We start from the raw sequence: 20474 nt of genomic DNA, 5'->3' as shown, positions 1-20474 counted from the left end.
TAGCAGTGAGCAGATTCTGAGCATAGGCACAGTGGCAAAGAACAGTGTAACAGCCGCTGGTCAATTCCATTTGGTGGCAGCGCGGTAGCAGCAAAGAAAATTCCCGAACAGCTCCGTGTGTATCCAGCTTTTGGAAAGGAAAAATTTAAAAATCAATCAACAGATTTCTTTTTTTTTTTTTTTTTCTTTTAAGATATCCGAGGGTTTTGGAGTTTCTTGGAACTGCTCTACCCAGAACGACAGCCACAGAACGAAAAACGTACAGAAGTATGGCAGTGGTTGAAAGTAGAGGTGACAATGCCACTTTTCAAGGGGAAAGTGTGACTGCAGGACACAACTGTCACCATCCGAAGTAACAGTGATAATATAAAAGTATCTATTGTCTCCTAAAGTGTCAAGCCGCACGACTGCAGGTACATTCCAAACTGGGTACGTAATGAACCGAGACACTGCCATGGTCGCCGAGGCTCCTTGCGGGAGCCTGGTCCTGTAGTGCGTCACCGGGCGTCAGAGCACGCACACCTGCTGGGAGACTGGCTTCCAGGACATCCCTCGCCACCCGCCCACCCCAGATTCTAGAAAATTGTCATATTTGTTTTTTTTTTAGAGAATCTTAAGACAATAAAAGACTAAAAGATGTCTGGAAATATGTTGTATAGAAAAACTAACTCTCAGCTTAAAATAACATTCAAAAAGGCACTTCATCCTGGAGGAAAGAGATTCTGAGTTGGGTCAGCTGCTCCGAGCTGGGATAGAAAGGGACAGGTTGTCTGCTTGGAGCAGGGGGCCAAGGGGGGCCAGTTGAAAGGAAGTTCTGATAGATCTCAAGCTTTTTTTCTCCCCCCTCCCCATTTTTATCCTTTTTGGTATGTTTTAAGAAAAGCAAATCCAGTAAAATGCATGTCCCTTTATGAAATTGATTAAAAGAGTTCATTTTAAAATAGTTGTTTCTGTTCTTAAAAAAGCAACCAGGTAGGTATGGCCACATGGCCCTCGTGGCCTGGAGCACGGAGTGTCCCCACTGGGCGCTCCCAGGGAGCTACGGCCGGGTGGGCCCCCGAGGCCGGTGGCTGCAGGGCGCACAGGCGGGAGGCATCGGAGGCCGGCGCTACCTGCTGCAGAGTCTGTGCAGCATGTTGTACACGTCGTCTTCCCGGCTCAGGCCCTCAAAGAAGGGGATGAGGTCCAGCAGCTCTGTGTCCGTCATGTCATCGAACCAGGACTGCACGGGCACCTGGAAGACAGTGTGTGGAGCGGGCAGCAGAACTGCACCTGGTGCGGGATGGGGCAGCTCCTAGCCAGAATGGACCCCCGTACTGTTAGTCTTTTCCTTGGTAAGGAGGACAGGTATCTAAAAACCATCATCATCATCATCTGGTTCTCCCATCCCAGCTAAGGCCGTTGCAAAGCTACCTGGTTTGGGAGGAAGGTAAAGTTCAGAGCATTTGCTTTTTAAGTGAAGTCTAACTGCTAGTTTGCGTGCATATGCTTGCTTTGATTTCCTGCCTCAGGAAAGGTGGCCAGAGTGCAGAATATAGAAGAGCTAGCCTTGCTACCTGTCAATTTCAAAAGCTCTTCCACTGTATCCAAGCAGCTCCTTACACCTCATCCGGAGCCAGAGGTCACCTGCCTGCCAACCACTAACACCAGGGAGCCCCCAACACAGGGCCAGGAAAGCTTCCACTTGGGGTTGCCGGACCATGCTACATGGCAAAGGGAGGTGGGGAATTTCCTCCCATCCTTAGCAGTGAGCAGTTAAAAGCATAAATATAACATTTCAGGACAGTCTGAGCCAGGGGAACGGACAGGATTTACACTTAGTTTTAGAGAGTAGGGAGGGGTGGCAATGGGTGGCAGTCAGGGGTGCAAAAGAAGGGATGTAAAAAATCTGCCGGGCGCCTGGGTGGCTCAGTCAGTTAAGCATCTGCCTTCGGCTCAGGTCATGATCCTGGGGTCCTAGGATTGAGTCCCGCATCTGGCTCCTTGCTCAGCAGGGAGTCTGTTTCTCCCTCTCCCTCTGTCTGCAGCTCTGCCTCTGCCTACTTCTCTTCTCTCCCTGACAAATATATAAGTAAATACAAAAATTTTTAAAAAGTTTGGGGAAAGTCAAAGGAGTTCAAAAGTAGTATTTTGGGGCCCTTTTATAAATCTAAAGACTGCTCAAAAACAAAACAATTCACTGTATAATTTAAAAATATAAACAAGGTAAGGATTAGCCAAAAAAAAAAAAAAAATAATAATAATGACTACTCCTACAGGAAGGGCAGGAATGAGGGAGAGGGCAGACATGGACACAAGACTTCTCTAAACCCATCTTTGTTGGTAGTTTTGATGTTGGACTCATGGAAATATGTTACATAATTGCAATAAAATTAAACAATTAAGGGACACCTGGGTGGCTCAGTCTTTAAGCGTCTGCCTTCGGCTTAGGTCATGATCCCAGGGTCCTGGAATCGAGCCCCGAATCAGGCTAGCTCAGCGGAAAGCCTGCTTCTCCCTCTCATACTCCCCTGCTTGTGTTCCCTCTTTTGCTGAGTTTCTCTCTGTCAAATAAATAAAATCTTTAAAAAAATTAAAAAATTAAGAAGAGAAAGCAAGGGGCGCCTGGGTGGCTCAGTGGGTTAAGCCGCTGCCTTCGGCTCAGGTATGATCTCGGGGTCCTGGGATTGAGTCCCGCATCAGGCTCTCTGCTCAGCAGGGAACCTGCTTCCCTCTCTCTCTCTCTGCCTACTTGTGATCTCTCTCTGTCAAATAAATCAATAAAATCTTTAAAAAAAAAAAAAAAGAAGAGAAAGCAATAAAAAAATGAACCGAAGTTAATATAAAGCTGGTGACATAGCCACACAGAGAATTACTTCAAATGATTTAAAACATAACATTTTGCCTGTACATTTCTCCATAAAAACCCTACATGTATTAATTGTCTTAGTAGTAGTAATAACGTTAGTACTGCTATTTGGAAACTATTAAACATGTACTACAGACTAAGTCAAATAGGTAATGATGTTGATATATTTAGGAACCAAGAGTTTCAGCACAAGAAGAGATACAAATACAAAAACAAAACCATAGAAATTAAATAAAAACTGTTTTAACACTGACTTATAAAAAACCAATATGAATTCATGATTTAATTTTAATTCTAAAAATATGTATATTTTAGGTCTGTCCAGTATAAAGGGCTGGAAGCAAAGGATACCTCAGGAACAATGAGAATCTACCCAGACTGTGGTCTCTAAATACCATTTCCACTAACAGGAATCAGGCTCCATAGAAAAGTGGGTGATTCCAGCCAGGGCTGAGGCAAGAAAGGGACAAGATGAGCCTGGAATACCTCATTGCACCATAAAACAGAAGTGTTCAAAGACCACTGTTATATGAAGGGATGTCTGCTATCCGAAGGTGAACCTTTCAGCATCCAAAAGAAGAATATATAGATTAAATGATAACAATAAAAAAATCCATGAGTTCATATTAATACCTACAACGAATTCCCTGTCTACTTTTGGAAGTTGCTAGAGCACCACGTCATTACTCTGAAGACTGAAGAATTAAAGAAAAAGAACCAAGACTTTACCTTGATTTCCTGATTCAAACATTCAAACTGAATTTAGGATAATCAAGTAGTCAATGAGGGCAAGTTTAATTTAAAAGAAACAGAGTTCCAGCCAATAAATGTGGAAAGAATGATAAAATTTAGAAATCACCATTTCGTAGTTCTTAATGATATAGTTGATGGAGGCAATGATCATCAGCGGCTTCACATTTTTAGGTGAATGGACAATAGGGAATTTGCAAACAGATGGTACAGGTTAACAACATCTGAATCCAAAGACCGACAACTTAAAATCTTTCAAGGGCACCTGGGTGGCTTGGTTAGGCATCCAACTCTTGATCTCAAAACTCAGCTCAGGTCTTGAGCTTGGGGTTGTGAGTTCGAGCCCCACACTGGGCTCTACACTGGGCATGGAGCGTACTTGGTAATAATAATAATAAAAGTAAAATCTTTAAAAGTGGGACAGCCTGGGTGCACCTGGGTGGCTCAGTGGGTTAAGCCTCTGCCTTCGGCTCAGGTCATGATCTCAGGGTCCTGGGGTCGAGCCTCACATCGGGTTCTCTGCTCAGCAGGGAGCCTGCTTTCCTCCTCTCTCTCTGCCTGCCTCTCTGCCTACTTGTGATCTCTGTCAAAAAAATAAATAAAATCTTAAAAAAAAAAAAAAAAGTGGGACAGCCTGACATCACATGCCTCTTGATGTGATACCATGATAAGTATACATATTCTTGACAAAAAAGAAAAACTTGAAAAATTGAACCTGCATTTAACCAAGTAGTACTGATCTAATTAGTTGTTTAAAGGAAATATGGGGGGCGCCTGGGTGGCTCAATGGGTTAAGCCTCTGCCTTCAGCTCGGATCATGATCCTGGGGTCCTGGGATCAAGCCCCGCATCGGGCTTTCTGCTCTGTGGGGAGCCTGCTTCCTCCTCTCTCTGCCTGCCTCTCTGCCTACTTGTGATCTCTATCTGTCGAATAGATAAATAAAATCTTTAAAAAAAAAAAAAAAAAAGGAAATATGGGAGGGGCGCCTGGGTGGCTCAGTGAGTTAAAGCCTCTGCCTTTAGCTCAGGTCATGATCTCAGACTCCTGGGATTGAGCCCTGCATGGGGCTCTCTGCTCAGCAGGGAGCCTGCTTCCTCCTCTCTCTCTGCCTGCCTCTCTGCCTACTTGTGATCTCTGTCTGTCTAATAAACAAACAAACAAACAAACAAACAAACAAAAAAAGGAATATGGCAGTTATAAAAACAAAGTAAAACGCCACCATGTGGCTGCAACTAGACAGAGCCAGAAGAGAGGAAATTTCTACAAGACAAATAACCAGAATTCTTCAACAAGTAAACAGGATGGAAGAAAAAGGCAGAGGGGAGGGGGAATTATTAAATTACACAAGAATTACTAGACACATTATTAACCAAAGCAGTGCTTGGACCTTGTCTGTTACTGAATCAAACAATCCAAATGTAGGACAACATTTTGAGATGACCGGGAAAATATGAACATAGTCTGGATAGTAGATAATATTAAGAAACTGTTAGTTCTGTCAGATGTGATAATGGAACTGTGATTATATTAAGAAGTAATCCTTATCTGTTAGAGATGCATGACAAAATGCATTATGCTGAATTTGATTAACTCACTAAAATGAACATGTTTAAATATAATAAATTTGGAAAGTTTACTCAAGTAATCATTACGCACTAACTAAATAAATCTAGCTTGATCTTGGCTTTCTGCTATATGTGGAGCCACAGAGTTCTGTTTTCAAGGAAAGAGCCCTGGGGAAGCCTGTGTTGAGGCTGAGAACCCCAGGCTGGGGAGGAAGCCTCCTGTGCAGGGTGGGCTGCCTGAGCTGAGAGCCAGGGTGAAGGTGCTGCCGAGGGCTTTGCTGTCGCCCGCGGGCCTGGCTGGCCCCTCGTCCCCTGGAAGTGTGGGCTGGGAAGCGGGATGGCATCTCTTGCTTGGAAAGTCATGCTGCACCCAGGGAGCGGGCACTAAGGGCTGCCACGCTCTAGGGAGTTTTATGTAGGAAATGTTCCCACTGTATACTTTTAAGGCATCACTATGAGGCGGAAAAGCCGGGCAGACTTGTCTGAAGGCCTTGACTAAGGTGTTTTTATTCATTCTTGTATAAGAACTTTTGCTGAAGAGATCATCCAGGCCTTCTGAGTCTACAGGAGTCATGAAGCCAGCTCCAGAAGTTACTGACGGTGCCCTTCTCAGGAACAGTATGAAAACTGCCAAGATCCAGGCTCCCTGAGCACTAACCCAATGAGGACAGTGTTCTAAGTGCTTTTCACTCCCACACTCAGTCCTCCAAGCATCATATGGGTCAGCATCCCCAGATCCCCATTTGACGGACGAGGTAACTAAGGCTTGGCGAGGTTAAATAACTCAGTCAGTGCCAAGTATCTGCTAAGTGCCAGAACTGGGGCCCCCCAGGGAAGGCCAAGAAAGCCAGCACAGGTGTTTGAGGGCACAAACATGGAACTGGTTGGGGCCCTGCGTTCTCTCCCCCTGGGGCCACTTACTGCATTCTCGGGATGGAAGATGTACGAGGCAGGAGAATTGTCCACAATGATCACTTTGCTCAGCTCCCGGCCCAAGCGACTCAGGTCTTTCACGTAGTTTCCACGATGGAAGACGCATGATTCTCTGAAGAGCCGGGCCCGGAACACGCCCCAGCGGTCCAACAGGTCAGCCACAGGATCTGCGTACTGAAAAGCAGGTTGCAGTGAAGGCTAGGCAGCCGAAGAGCCCAGAAACCCTGACCTACTACAGCAAGTATTACTTGCATTACTCTTCTAGAAAGGGATGTAAGTAACTGGATGTGTTTTAGGATCCTGGTTCTTCTTTCCAGGAGTGCAGGATACCCTGGACTCTTCCATTTCTTTCACCTCTCATATCCAATCCATCAGAAATTCTTGGCAGTTCCGTCTCCAAGACTACCTTGAATCCACCTGCTCCTCTGTGTAACTGGCACTGTCCTGATCCCAACCTGTGTAACCTCTGCCTGGGGTGGCGGCGTGAGCCTCCCAAAGAGCCCCCCACATCCCCCGGCATCTCCTTTGCAGCCGTTACCCCTCCCCGTGTCAGAGTGGCCACTGGAAAACTCATCCCATCAGATCATTCCCCTGCTTACAACCCCCGCTCTTGACCTGCGACCCCTGGAGGGAGGCCCACACAGCGGCAGCTACGTGATTTCTGCCACCTCCCAGCTCCAGCCCGTCACCTGAGCTGCACTGGCTGACCATGGTCAGAGCCTCGGCACCAGTGTTCCCTCCGCATGGAACACACACTCTTCAGATCTCTGCAGGAGCCTCTCCTTCTGCCTCTCTGCCTTTCAGTCTTGGCTTCCCCAGCCACCTGTCTGGAGCATGGGCCTGCTCCTCCCTTCCTGGCTCCTAATGCCTCACAGTGGTCTCCTTCACAAGCTTCCTCACCAGCCCTGGGGATTATGGATTTGCTCTTCCCTGCTCGGGGTGCAGGCCTTGTCTGTCGTGCCCACCATGATGTCCCTGGCACCCTGCACAGTGCCCACCTTATGGTGGGGGCTCAGGAAATACTAGTTTCATCCCTGAATGAGTGAGTGGACTTTGAATCTGGCTCATGTGGGATGAGGCCACATTGCCCCCTATGGGTGCTTGGGGCAGCTGGGCCAGGCCAGCCCCTGCCAGTCACAGGACATTATCAGACTCCCACTTCCCTTTCCTTGGAGCCCAGGAGTTTTGAGTGGGAGCCCAGGAGTTTTGAGTTTGAGCCCAGCTCACAGCTGGGGCTAATCCTGCTTGGCCCTCAGAGCCTGGGGGAATTTTCCCAAATCAGGCTAAACAGGATAAAGAAATAAAGGTATCATCCTTGAGGGGAAAAACCTTCATAAATGAAAATGTCTAAAAGACTGGGCTGCCCTGAGTGGCTGGGGCTGGAGGCAAAAAAGTGGCAGTTCCAAGGCCTACATGAGGCCACGCTTCAGCACCAAGACCAGCATAGCCAGGTGTTACCAGGGCCCAGCAATTCTGTCAGGGAGGCAGGAAGCCCCCAAGGCTGGGGTGTTGGGAAGGCCAGCAGTGGACGGCACAGTAGTGCCCCAGAGCAGAGCAATGCCAACACGTGGTAGGATGCAGGGCCATGGGGCTATAGGCAGCAGCTCCAACTCTGTGGGAATGTCCTGCTTTCCCTGAAGGGAGGGGCTGAGGGGCAGAGTCTGGGAGCAGGCTATATTTTCCTGCTGACCAGGTGGGCACTGCAGTTTTCAGCTGGTAAGGGCAGCCAAATGCCTTGTGGGTGCTAGGGGGCTGACTCTAGATGGAAATGGTGATTAATTTCCCCAGAATTATTAATACTGGTGGTGGCATACATCCTTCAAGCAATGTCTGAGTCTGGGGCTCTAAGCCTTGGAGATGAATGTGGAGAATATAAGCTTCATGAGGGCAAGGGCTTTGTCTCTTGTTCTCTGCTGCATCCCCAGTGCCCAGGACAGAGCCCAACTTACAGTAGGCACTAAGTAAATATTTGCTGGGTGAATCCATCCGTAAAGGAAACCAAGAGGAGGAAGTAGACATTGAAGGGCTCTGACAGTCAGCGGAGGGCTCCCGTGGGCTCCTGGGCGGTGGGCCAGTATGGCAGTGCTGGCTGGGAGCTGAGCCCAGAGCCAAGAACTGGGGAGTGCCCACCTGTCCACAGGGAGGAAAGGCCTGGAAGCCTTCACCTGGGAGCTGATGCAGCTGAGCCAGGCTAGAGTAACACTGGGAGAAGGGATGCAGAGACAGATGGAGGCACAGGTAGGAGCAGGCCAGGAAGGGAGACTGCACGAGGATGCTTAAGTGAGTGCTGGGGGCAATGCCAAGCAAGAGTGTTTCAACTCTGCCAACCTCCTCCCGACGCAGCACCCCCAATCCCACCAACTCTCCATCTCCCCTGAGTGGGTGCAATCGTCCTGTTTGTTACTTCCTTAGCTGTCACTTCAGGCTCCTTGGCACCCCAGAGTACTGCTAGGAGAGTCATCTCCCCTACAGTACTATTGCTCTTGGTGCCATTCATGGGAAAGAGCGCCCACGGGGAGCGCCCTTCCCTGAGGTCGTGCTCTTTTTAGTGTGCGAAAGTAAGGCCTAGGTTTTGGATTTGTGTTGTCTACCAGCTCATGCTTCAAGGCCTGGCAATGAGCCTGGCAGAATGTTGTACAGGTGGGGTTCTCTCTCAACTCAGCCATGACTGAGAGATGGTCCAAACCGGGAATGCCCAGTCTGGCAAAGCGGGGTATCTGGGAACTTGGTCAGAGTCCTCAACTCAGCATGCAGAGGAGAAGGGAGCTGTCCAGAGCCAGGGATTGTTGGGGGTGGTGGGTGCTGCATGTGAGTCCTTGCAGCAGGTCTGGAGATGAGCAGTTGGCTAACCTGGGCCCTGCAAAGTTCATCTCTGGGGCTACTTCAGAGTCCTGGAGCTGCCCACGGAGACACTGGTGGTGCCCCCCACAAATGGATGGTGTTGGCCCCATCAGACTCGGGATTTGAGAGATGATCACGGCAAGGATCTCCTCCGAGGAGTGTGGACCTACCCTCTTCCCCCTTGGCTCAGCACATCTGTGAAAGGGCAGACATAACCAGATTGGGGGTGTGTCCTTTAACAGTAGGAGAAGGCAAAGAAACCACTCTATGTGGTTAGAGCCAGTGTGAATGTGGGGCCAAAGATTCCTGCTGAGCTACAAGGGCAGACCATATAAACTGTCATCATTAATAATTATGATAACTAAACAAAGAACATCAGGAGCTCTTAGCACGTAGCAGGGCCAGCACAGCAAACACAGCAGGGGCTCGGATGAAGACTTGCTGCACAGAAGTCAGGCACTATGCTATGCCCATCACATGCATTATTTCATTTGATCCACTCCACGAGGTAGAGGGAATTATCCCTAATTTCTAGAAGACCCGGAGTCAGGAGACTTGAAGTCCCTTGCCCGAGCTCCCGGGGCTCACTAGGGCAGGCAGAAGCCTCCTCTGGCCTGTGTATGCAGGTGAATCTCGGACACTCGTCCTTCCCCAAACCTGTGTAAGCTAATGAAGGACACATAGGCTCAAGGCTGCCAGTCATTGAGGAGATGCAGATGCCCCTTCACAGTGACACTGGACACATTCATGATATCCTGGTCTGCGGACATCCAGCTCAAGGCGGCTGCCTGCTCAGCTTCGTGGGGCATTTGTTCCAAGGGCTCCCTGTCACCATGGCAACCCAGAAGCCTTTCAGGCTGGTACTGTGCACATGGCCTGCATCCATCCCATCTGGGGTGGGAACCTGTCACCATAGAAACCGCTTCCCCTCCCTTACCAGAGGGCTGTCTGATGGACAGCGGGTCGGAGTGAAGTGGCTGCGGGTGCCCAGCTGGGAGCAGGACATACCTTGGCCAGGCTGGCAGTAAAGAGCACACACTCGAAGAGCTGCCCCATCCTCTGAAGGAACTCATCCACGTGGGGCCGCTTGAGCACGTACACCTGAAACGGCAACAGACAGCAAGCTGGTCAGTCGTGGCAGCTGCTGGGGGTTGTGGAGGGCCAACACCCATGTAGAAGAATTCCTGAAAAGGCAACTGCTTCCTGTCCCCAGCTCTATTGGTGGCATGGAGACCCCAACTGAATGAGCAGAGGTTGCACTTCAGGCCACACTCCTTAGATGGGGCTCCAGGTCTGAGTTTGGCGCAGACACTCCTCCCAAGGGAGAAAGGGAAGCTGACCGTGATACTTCGGGTCTTGGGGATTTTCCGAACCAGTGAGTGGAAGGGGTGTGCCATGTTTGTGTGAAAGGACTCATTCTCTCACATGTGTTTCTTGGCATGTGTTCTGAGTCAGGCCCTACATGGACATAGGCCAGGGTCTGGGGGCTGTGCTTTGGGAAGTCCAGGCCCGGCCCATTGCCCGGAAGCGCTGGGATTGCTCCAGCTGCCACCTCCTACCCTTGCCTGGAGCACCTCCCTTGCTCGGCAGGCCTGGGGTTGGAGAGCAGGCCCAGCAAAACTGTAAGAAGAGTCTTCCTGGGAAGCTGTCCACCGGACACTCACAAAGGTTACTCTGCTTGGTACAGAAACAGATGTCAGGGGATGTGAAGCCGGCCTACTCCCAGGCCCCCGGTCAGCCATCAGGAGGGGCCTCCAAGCAGGGCAGGGGGCAAAGAGCAGGCTTTCCTGCTTGGGGAACATGAACCAATCTGAGGAGACCAGGGAGATGGGAGAGAAGGCAGAGCTGGTGAGAGAAGATAGGGAAGGTGGGAGGAGAGAACTAATTAAAACTTGAATAAATTCCATTTGAAATTAGCCACTTCCCTAAAATAATTCAAACTTATTAAAATTCAATTCAGCTCATATTCACTGAGTCCCAGATCTGTGCTCAGCCTAAAGAAGTTACAAAAATGAACAAAACACAGGCCTTGCCCTTGAAGAGCTCACAGTCTAGAGCAGATATAAATAAAAACAAATCAGGATAGGCATGCATAATGGAAGTTGTAGTACAGGGATATATTAAGGGCAGTTAACTCCCCTCTCAAGGGGAAGGAATCACAGAAGGTAATATCTGGCCTGGACCTTGAAGGATGAACAGGAATTCACCAGGCTGATGAGGATGAGAAGTCAGCTTCCAGGCAGAGGGAAGGGTATGAGCATGAGACTCGGCCTGAAAATACCTTAGTGTCAGAGCACAGCTGAGCCCTTCATGACCAGCCTTTTAGAGGAGACGGGGGATAGGAGAAGCGGCTGAGGAGCAAGTGTGAAAGGCAGGTGCGGGGGAGTATGCGTGGGGTCGTGAATGGCAGATGTTGCCAGCTGTCTATCCCGTGGAGTCACAGAAGGGAGGCAAGGCTCTGTATCACACAGAGAATGCATTCTGTGCACTGCACGGGAATTCTGCACAGAGCCAGGGTTCGGTGGGAACTTGGGCCAACTGGAAGAGTAGGGCAAGCACAGTCTGTGGCCAAGGGTGCAGTGAGGGGCCCCAGGGTGAGTGCCAACAGGGCTGTGAGGAGCTGGGAGGTCAGGTGGGGGTGAGGGCTTGTGGCTATAGTAGATCCAGGCCCCCACTTTGCCCAGGAGACTCCTTGATGCTAGGGAGTGGGTATGGCCTGTGGTCCTTAGTCTCCTTGGGAATAGTGCCTGGAAAGCAAACTTGGCTACATGAAAATGGCGGGAGACTGATTTGGGAACTCTGGTTGTTGGTGCCTCTGGCAGAGAGGAAGGTCCTGGGCCCAGATGCCGGCCTCCAGGCCCGCGTCCGCGTGCAAGTAACCGAGAATAGGCCCATTGGGACCTGCACAGCCTATCCTGGATTACTTGAACGAGGCCACGGCCTTCGCCAGGGCCTTGGTCCTCCTCTTGGCGCCTGTGGCTTCATTCCCTCAGGAGAGAGAGTTTCTCACCCCAGCCTTGGGGCCGTGTAGTATCTACCACCGTATGAATCATAGCGCTGTCTGGAGGGAGGCTGGGAGAGCTAGGTTGGCTCCTTCGAGAATGGGCTGGCCAGAGCAAGTCAGGCCCCGAGGGTCACGCTCACATCTCGAGGTAAGAAGGATTAATTTCTCTCCTAATTTTTGCCATGCTGGTAGGCAGCCTCTCCTTTGTCTTATTACTTTGTAGCAGAAGCCAAGATAATAAATGAAGCCCTAACTGCTTCTTAGATGCTGAGTTAATTCAGCTGATGCTTTTGCAAATGTTAAATGCCCAAGTGCCTGCCTTTTGGCTCCCTGATGGCTTTTAGAAGCATGAAATGTGGAGACACTAGAGATAAGTTGCCTTTCTCAGGGCCAGCTTCCTGGCAAGATTGCCTGGCAGGGGAGGGAAGGGACTAGAGCATCAGGTAAAGAGCCATGGGCCAGGAGGCATAGGACTAGAAGTCTCATTTTAATTCTTCTCATTGTATGACCTTGAGTCAACTCTTTCTCTGACTGAGCCTCTGTTGCCCCATCCGGACAATGAGGTGGCTGGGCCAGCTGATTTCTAAGTCATCACCAACTCTAACACCCTGTCCTCAAAGGCCAAAGAGATGACTGGCATCATTAAGGAAAGACATCCTTTTAAAATGGTTCAAGCACCAAGAGAGATTTTCCTTCCTAGGATATAAACACATCAGGCCCCGTTAAGACCCTGGGGTTGACAAGGAAGATGGTCAAACCATCCCTGTGGAAAACCTGACAAAAATCTCCCCTACTCCTCAACCTCCAAGGCTAGTTTTCCTACAATGTTCCAATATGTTCATAAATGAAGCTATTCCTGGAGAACCATCAAGGAGAAAAAATATCAGAACAAAGATGCATGCCAATTAACTAGGGCATCTTTATTCAAATTTGCCTTTGGATCTGAAAACACACCCTTCCCTCTTCATCCTCTGGGTTGGGATTTTGCTAAAGATTCACTGGAGAACATGATGTAGGAGTGAAAAATCAGTCCGGAGTGGCTGGCATTGGAAATGGACACTCTTTCTCAAGATTTGGGATTTTCCTGTTGCCTGCTAGGAGAGTATCCAAGAGCACTTACATGAGGAAGTTAATTAGACCATCAAGCCAGGCCAGCGGGGGATATAGGCACTTCTAAAAGTCTGAATCAAATCAAAGAACTATTTGAACTTGCAACCACATCTATTATCTACAGATTTTTGTTTCCCTTATAAACTCAGTACAAAAGAAATTCATCTGAGTGAAAAAAGCAGAAAACCATTGTATTTATTTTACAAAGCCTGCTCCCTTTTGATTCAGTCATAAAATTATTGATGAGATGGGAATTTAGGAGTAATTTCACAGGAAATGTAATTACTAAAAAATGCTAATTGAAACTCAGATTTAGCTTTGATTTCTTACCTGATGTATAGTTCCATCGATTTCAACCGGAACAATAAAATCAGCATTACTAATCGGCTAGAGAGAAAAGAAAAGATAATTACTACATCTGAAAGAATAAAATAAAATTGGAAACTTTACTAAGAATAAAGCTTGCCTGGACTAATGTTTTTATTATTGGAAAAAACAGTTCAGGCAAAGGATGTTCAAGTATGCTTTGGTTCCTTAAAGCACAAGCAGGTTCCTTAAGCACAAGCAGGAAAGCACATTTTTTTCTGTTCCAAGTATCATTACCTTTTCAGCATCTTGGTTCAACCTCTCTATTATCTTCCTGGCCGGAACGACAAAGGGTTGGGCAACCTAGCCAGGGAATGGGGCTTCTCAGAGAGCCCAACTCTTGCCTAGAGCCCTGCCAGGATGGTGCAGAACCACTGCTGGCCACCAGGGGGAGAAGGTGAGCGCCTGATGGTCCCAAAGGATGGCGCTACATGGGGGAGAATGATTTGCACTGGACCCACAGATGCAGGCTGCCCTGTGATGGGCTGCTCGGCAGGAGATGCTGAGCACATGGACACAAAGCAGGGCCACAGAGAAGTGAGGCTGAAGTCAGAGGCCACAAGCCATGACTGTGGGCAGGCTCCTTCCCTCTCAACCTCGGCTTCTCCTCTCTTCCACAGCTATAGTAATGGGTCCATTGAGGTCCCAAGCATCAGTGATTTCAGCCTTGCCCGGCACCAGCTCCTGTCCTGAGCAGTGGGGAGAGCCAGCCCACCCTAGATTGCTCTGCTCTACGTAACACAATGCCCAGCACACCCATAAACTTCAGCATACTTAAAAGAACTCTTTGACAATATTAATGACACTTAAAATCCAAATATACTTTGGCAGTGCCTGTGTAAGTCACCGCTGGGCTTACATACAGTTCTTAATGGAATTCCATAAATGAGGTGGAAACTACTCAAATGAACAGGGCCCAGAGAATCAGAAGGCAAGCCCCTGGGACAAGTAGGAGAGAGAGGGGAAGGGAGCATGTATGTGGTGGCCCGGGGGCAGGGAGTGTGGACAGGGGTGTGTATTACTGAGTATCTGGTCAGAATCTGAACTGGGATCTGCCCTTAAGCCCATCACAACACACACACACACACACACACACACACACACACACAGTTCTTTAATAAGTAAACTGAAAATAATGTGGAAAATTTTAGATCGCAGAACTGTTCTTAAGGACTCAGTAGAGCACCTGAGGTTTAAGATTACAATTTATTCACTCCTGTGGTTGGAAGGCTAAGGATGATAAGTTTGGTATTTTATAATTCTATAACGAAAATACAAAATCATGCTAAAAAACACAAGATTGAAGGCAGAAACTCTGAAAAGGTATTAGCATATTGTGATATCGTACTCCACAGAGTACATTAAAAGAGAAAAACCGTTCCCCAGTACAGACCAAGCCTGAGCCTCAGTCTCTTTTCACGTGCTGGTGTTAAGGGGGCCATGCTAAGCCAGGGTTCTTCCCCTGGGTTTAAGAGCCTGTGTGTCGTACCACTGTACATTTTTAAGGAGAGGCCTCTGAAATGCCCAGAATACTAAAAACCATACACTAAAGGTGTATGCCAGAGGGGAGGAGGGGAGGATGGGTGAAACAGATAAAGGGGATTAAGAGTCCATGTATCTTCTTTTTTTAAAAGTCTATTTATTTATTGGACAGAGAGAGAGAGAGAACACAAGTAGGCAGAGAGGCAGGCGGAGAGAGAGGAGGAAGCAGGCTCCCCACTGAGCAGAGAGCCAGGACCCTGGGACCATGACCTGAGCCGAAGGCAGAGGCTTTAACCCACTGAGCCACCCAGGTGCCCCAAGAGTACATGTATCTTGATGAGCATGGAGAAATATATAGAATTGCTGAATCATTATGTCGTGTACCTGAAACTAACACAACTATGTATGCGCAGTATACTTGAATTAAAAAACCCGCACAACAAAGAATTTCTGGCTTGCAAATATAGGCAGGCCAGGGAGCGAAGAGATGAAGAGATGCTGTTCCCATCAACTTGTGGTATAATACCCTCTGAGCAGGCCTACCTTTGGAGGCAGGAACTGTCCGTACCCCAGGCAGTCTGGCCAGTGTTGGAAGGAAGCCATGTAGGCTGAAATGGCAAATGACCCCTGCTCCAAAGGACTTTCCTCCTGAGGGATTTTTAAAGTCCTAAGCGACTTGCCCATAGGCAAGAAAAGGCTTCCGATGCTGTGCAGAGCTGAGCTGGGGCACAAGGTCATGACTGCCACGGGGCCAATCCTTGTCCCGTGGATTGGAAGGGCCCTCAAGGTGCTGGGGAAGGAAGTGACACCTCCAAGCCCCAGTGGCTAGGCAGGTCATTTCCCACTGCTAGAGTAAGTGTGGCACCTGCTCCACTCTCCCAAAGGATTCACAGACAACTGCCTGGCCTTGTCCTGTTAAGGAAGGCTTCTGTTCAGTGAGAAGCAGGCACAAGGAGGGTGTTTCTGACAGAAAGGTCTTCGGGTCAATTTGATGGCTCTTCCACTTCCCAATACAATAGTCAGGGAATGACTGTGGTTCACGTGAGACACATACCCCACCATGGGTGATGCCTTTCACATATCTCAGCAAAGCAAGAGGAGTTGAGGGCTGGGGATAAAAGGAGGAATGGGGTCTAACTGGCCAGTGATAGTGCAGCAGTTTCATCTCCAGAAATACCCCAAGGGAAAGCAGGACAAGGATCCTACTTCTTCCCGTGGAACCCCTATTCCCAAACCTTTCCATCATTTGCCTCTTTTAAACAACTTGTTTCATTTAAAAAAATGGAAAAATGGTTCACAAAGTCACTTCTTAATAGTGTAGCCACAGCTGTTCCCACATGGACGCCCTCTGGGAATTTGTAATTTTTGCTGTCATTCTGGCAAGGAGTGTAGTGAGGAAGGGGACGGAAGGAAGCCGGTGGTTTGATGCTTCTTGTGACATCACTAAAGCCCCGCCTCCTTCAGGAAAGAAGTTGTGCTTATGGATGGATACTCACTGAACTATGACGTTTAAACACACACACACACCAAAACACCCAGCAACCTCTTCTCATGAAAAAGCTCAAAAATAAATGGCTGAATCCCAGATGCTGTCACTCTGGAAGTCTTCTTCAGAGTTGGACATCTTTCAAGAACTGGTCTGGGAAAACTTCCAAGATAGCAGGTTGCTTGACAGTTTAACAGTGCCTCTCCTGCCCTGCTCAATAAAACATAGAGCACTCTGGCTACCTTGACAAACACACAGCAGTGTCCTGGGGCACAGGGTACTGACTGCCTTTTGCCACCTGAAAAGTACTTCTGCAGGGGTTGGAGGGTTGGAAAACTCTAATCTCATAAGTAAGAATGAGGTCTTAGTGACACTGGCAGCCCAGCATTTTCCCCCAAACTAACTATGTAACAGTCAACTACTTGAGTTAATATTCACCAGAGTTAATAAGCAACTGTTCTTGGGATTTCTTCATGCACAGTGAAGTCCTAACTAACAGCCACAAAATGTCATCCTTTTTATTTTCCCTTTCCAATACAACTGTGACAAAATCACGAAGATCATGGATTGCTTTCTTTGTTGATTTACCTTAAATGAACTGTGTACCAATGTTTCATCTAAATCAATGACCACACATTTCTTTCCATAGTCAAGCACCGTCACCTCTGGAAGGAGGTATTTAGCTGGGGGCTAAAATGAAAACAAAAAAAAAAATCAGTATTATTACCTTTATGTAAAAGATAAACCAATGCCTTTATTCTATATTGTATCAATGAGGGTTAAATGAAATCAAACGTTTATATGCCTGATTAAGCACATCACAGAATTTTATTTTTCTTTTTTTAAGATTGTATTTATTTATTTGACAGAGAGAGACACAGTAAGAGAGAGAACACAAGCAGGGGGAGTGGGAGAGGGAGAAGCAGGCTTCCTGCCAAGTAGGGAGCCCGATGTGGAGCTTGACCCCAGGACCCTGGGATCATGACCTGAGCCGAAGGCAGACGCTTAAGGATTGACCCACCCTCCCATCATGAAATTTTATTAAAAACAATAGCACTGGGTCATTTGCTACTGAAGTTTTAACAAATATTGTGCCATTGTATGAATGGCTATTTGAGGGCCTCAGCTTTGGAACCAGACAAGCCAGGGTCCGAGTATCAACTCTGTTTTTTCTTGGCAGTAAGTTGGGATAGTAACACCTACCATGGAAGGTTGTTATCGGCTCTAACTGTGGTAAAGCCCCCAGCGTTCTGCCTGGCACATATATGGCGGCTACTGTTATAGTTAAAATGGGCTACACAAAAACAAATGTTAGATTGTATTAGCCACTCTCCTACTTCCAGGCCCATTTACAGGGGTCATATTCTGTCTGAAATTCACTGTGGTACAGAAGTATATTTTAAAGCTATATAGGAACCATAGTGTTTGTTTTGTTTTAATGACTAAAACTTTCAGGAACTTGAAGAGTACCTATAGACCCACCAGCAAAATGCAATCCAAAGTGACTTTCAATAATAGGAAACAAAAGTAAAAGTGGTCAAGGTAAAGTGCTCTGTCTGGGGTCTGCCCCAGGGTAGTATTCACACTGAGCGAGAGGGACAGTTACCCGTCAGATTCTTAGTGTCTGGACGTTCTACTTCAATCCACATGCTGTGTGCTAATCAGAAAACCTATTTATGTCTTGGTAGTAGCTGAATCTAATCTTGTGATAAAGAGGTTATAAAGAGCTAATAAACGGCCAGGTATCTTCAGCCAACCTCCTCCCTGATTTAGATTCATTTCTTTGGGCCTTGCCTCATTCTAGAAATGACTGAAGTTTCTTAGTTTGCTTTGTGGTGTTTGTAGCTAGTGTTAAACAGCTAATTTTCTATCCTGGGAAGGTCAAGCTCTCTCTGTTCAATATTTAGTGCAAAACAAAACACACAAAAAAAGGTGTCCCTAGCCACTGAAGAACAGACAATTTAGCTTTTTAAAACAAATTTAAAAAACCCAAAACAAAAAACAAGAAAAAAAAAAAAAAGAAATCAAGAGTTATTCCCTTTTCAATGGGCATTTCCTTTTTCTGATCGTGGGGGGAGGTTAAAGTGAACATGAGTCAAGGATCCAGAGTTAATTCTGGACTTTGCTGGTTCAGTAGTGAATGTAACACAGGAAGTCGACAGGGTAGGTAAATCTGCAAGTGTGATGACCACCTTGTCCGGGCTGGTGGGATTAGGCTGTGTGTGGTGGTTCTAATTCTACAAGGGCTCCCTCCAGAGAAAGTGGGCATTTCCTCCTGTCCAGCATCATCCAGAAGAAAAAGCCTTCATGGCCTCCAACTCCCTTGGCTCTAATTAAAGTTCACCACGCAGTATATCTCATCCAATACTGTAAGTGCCTGGGAGATGTGCCTTAGACACAAGGCATGGGATCTGGAGTCCTAGAAAGGACTCTGTCCTTCATTATAAATCAGCAAGCAAGCAGGTGGCTGGAAAAATTAAACTTGCAAGAAGAAGTTCTGCAAAAGCATTTTAAAAAGGCAGGGCACGATGAGCTCTGTAACCGAACATAATAAAGAGGATCTGAGTTATTTCTGTTGTTGAGGCCATAGCAGAAAGCATGCCTGGGACTAGAATAAAATTTGTTTTAATTTTTGATTACACAATTATGTAATAAAAACACATTCTCATTGTAAAGAATACAGACATGTAACAGACAACTATTTCCCTTTTCCCCATTCCTCTCCCCAGGTGCCCCCCTTCTTAGTTCAGTGTGTATCTGTCCAGTCCTTTCTCAATGCATTTATATACTAAACAACATTTTCACTTTATGTAATTGCAAGCCTGGAAAATAAGGCTCTAGAAATTCTATCCCTAGCAGATCTGAAAACATCAAAGATCTGCCAAAAGTGGTTCAGTTATTTTCCAAACCTGAGAATAAAAAATTACTTCCTTAGCATATTTAACCCACACTTTGCAAGCATTCTTTGAGCTAACAGTATGGAAAAGGCCTCATGGTACTACCAAAAGAGAAAAAAGAGGGAGAAGGGTGAGAGTCCTCTTAAGCAAGCCACGGATTTAGCATTTGTGCTGCAGAGAGCAAGGCCAGGCTGGGGACAATGGGCCGGGAGGGTTCCATTAATCCTCAACCTGCTTCCTAAGTACACACAGCCTCTTGAGAGTTTGGCTTTAGACTAATGCAAATTCTTTAGACCACTGGTAAGAATTCTTCTGGACAGCTGTGTCCTTGGCACATGCATGGACCGTACTGAATTGAAACAGTACTTTGTTTCTTCAACTGATCTGTTCAGGTGATGCTTGAATTAGTAACTAAAAATGCCCTGAGGCAAATTTCCTCTCAGGCCATCACAGAACTGCAGAACAGAGGAACACCAGTTCTATCAAGAAGAGCGAGCTCTTTTGCTCCAAAGCACATGGAGGGCATTGCCAGGGGGATGGAAGGGGTGGAGGTAGGGGGCAAACATGATGAGGGAGGGAAGAAGGAAGGAACCTTGGCTTGCCACCCAAGGTTTGGGAAGGGCATTCTCCAGTTCTCTTCCTGGGAGTGGGTCTGGAATTTCCTGTCCTTGGTAGTGAACTGGCAGCCAGGAACAGTTAACTCTAAGGTTCTTTCGAGTACCACCCTACTCACTCTCTTCTTGGCACATCAGATTGGCGTTTTTGTCCATAAGAGTCCTCAGGCTCAGAGTTTGCCTGATGGGCTCCCTCAGCCACAGAGCTGAGGGCAGAGATCTCAGGGCCTCTGCGGGAGGGGGCGAAGGAAACCCTAGGCTGTCTTTCTGTTTTTTTTTTTTTTTTAAAGATTTTATTTATTTATTTGACAGATCACAAGTAGGCAGAGAGGCAGGCAGAGAGAGAGAGGAGGAAGCAGGCTCCCCGCTGAGCAGAGAGCCTGATGCGGGACTTGATCCCAGGACCCTGAGATCATGACCTGAGCCGAAGGCATAGGCTTTAACCCACTGAGCCACCCAGGCGCCCCCTAGGCTGTCTTTCATTCCAATCGTTTCCGCCAATGGTTTCTTCATAAGGTTTGGTAGAAAAAAGTATTCTATTGTTTACTAAAAGGCTCAGGTGAACAGCAAAGACACCG

The 20474-nt window shown here is 47.4% G+C and overlaps 1 protein-coding gene across 1 annotated transcript in view; it reads right to left on the bottom strand.

The window, feature by feature from the left end:
* Positions 1–892: 892 nt before the first annotated feature.
* CTDSPL (CTD small phosphatase like) overlaps positions 893–20474 on the bottom strand; it is a 112373-nt gene continuing 92791 nt past the window's right edge. Inside the window, 5 exon segments of the mRNA NM_001310205.1 lie at positions 893–1234; positions 6085–6270; positions 9946–10038; positions 13382–13438; positions 16974–17075. Of these exon segments, the coding sequence (NP_001297134.1) occupies positions 1109–1234; positions 6085–6270; positions 9946–10038; positions 13382–13438; positions 16974–17075 (564 nt within the window). The 3' untranslated portion in view covers positions 893–1108.

Source organism: Mustela putorius, unplaced genomic scaffold (assembly GCF_011764305.1).
Source record: "Mustela putorius furo isolate JIRA1106 unplaced genomic scaffold, ASM1176430v1.1 tig00003834_pilon_pilon_pilon, whole genome shotgun sequence".
In the NCBI taxonomy this organism is placed as follows: Eukaryota; Metazoa; Chordata; class Mammalia; order Carnivora; family Mustelidae; genus Mustela; species Mustela putorius.
Note: the sequence above shows the minus strand (reverse complement) of the source record. Positions and strands in the feature narration are given on the sequence as shown.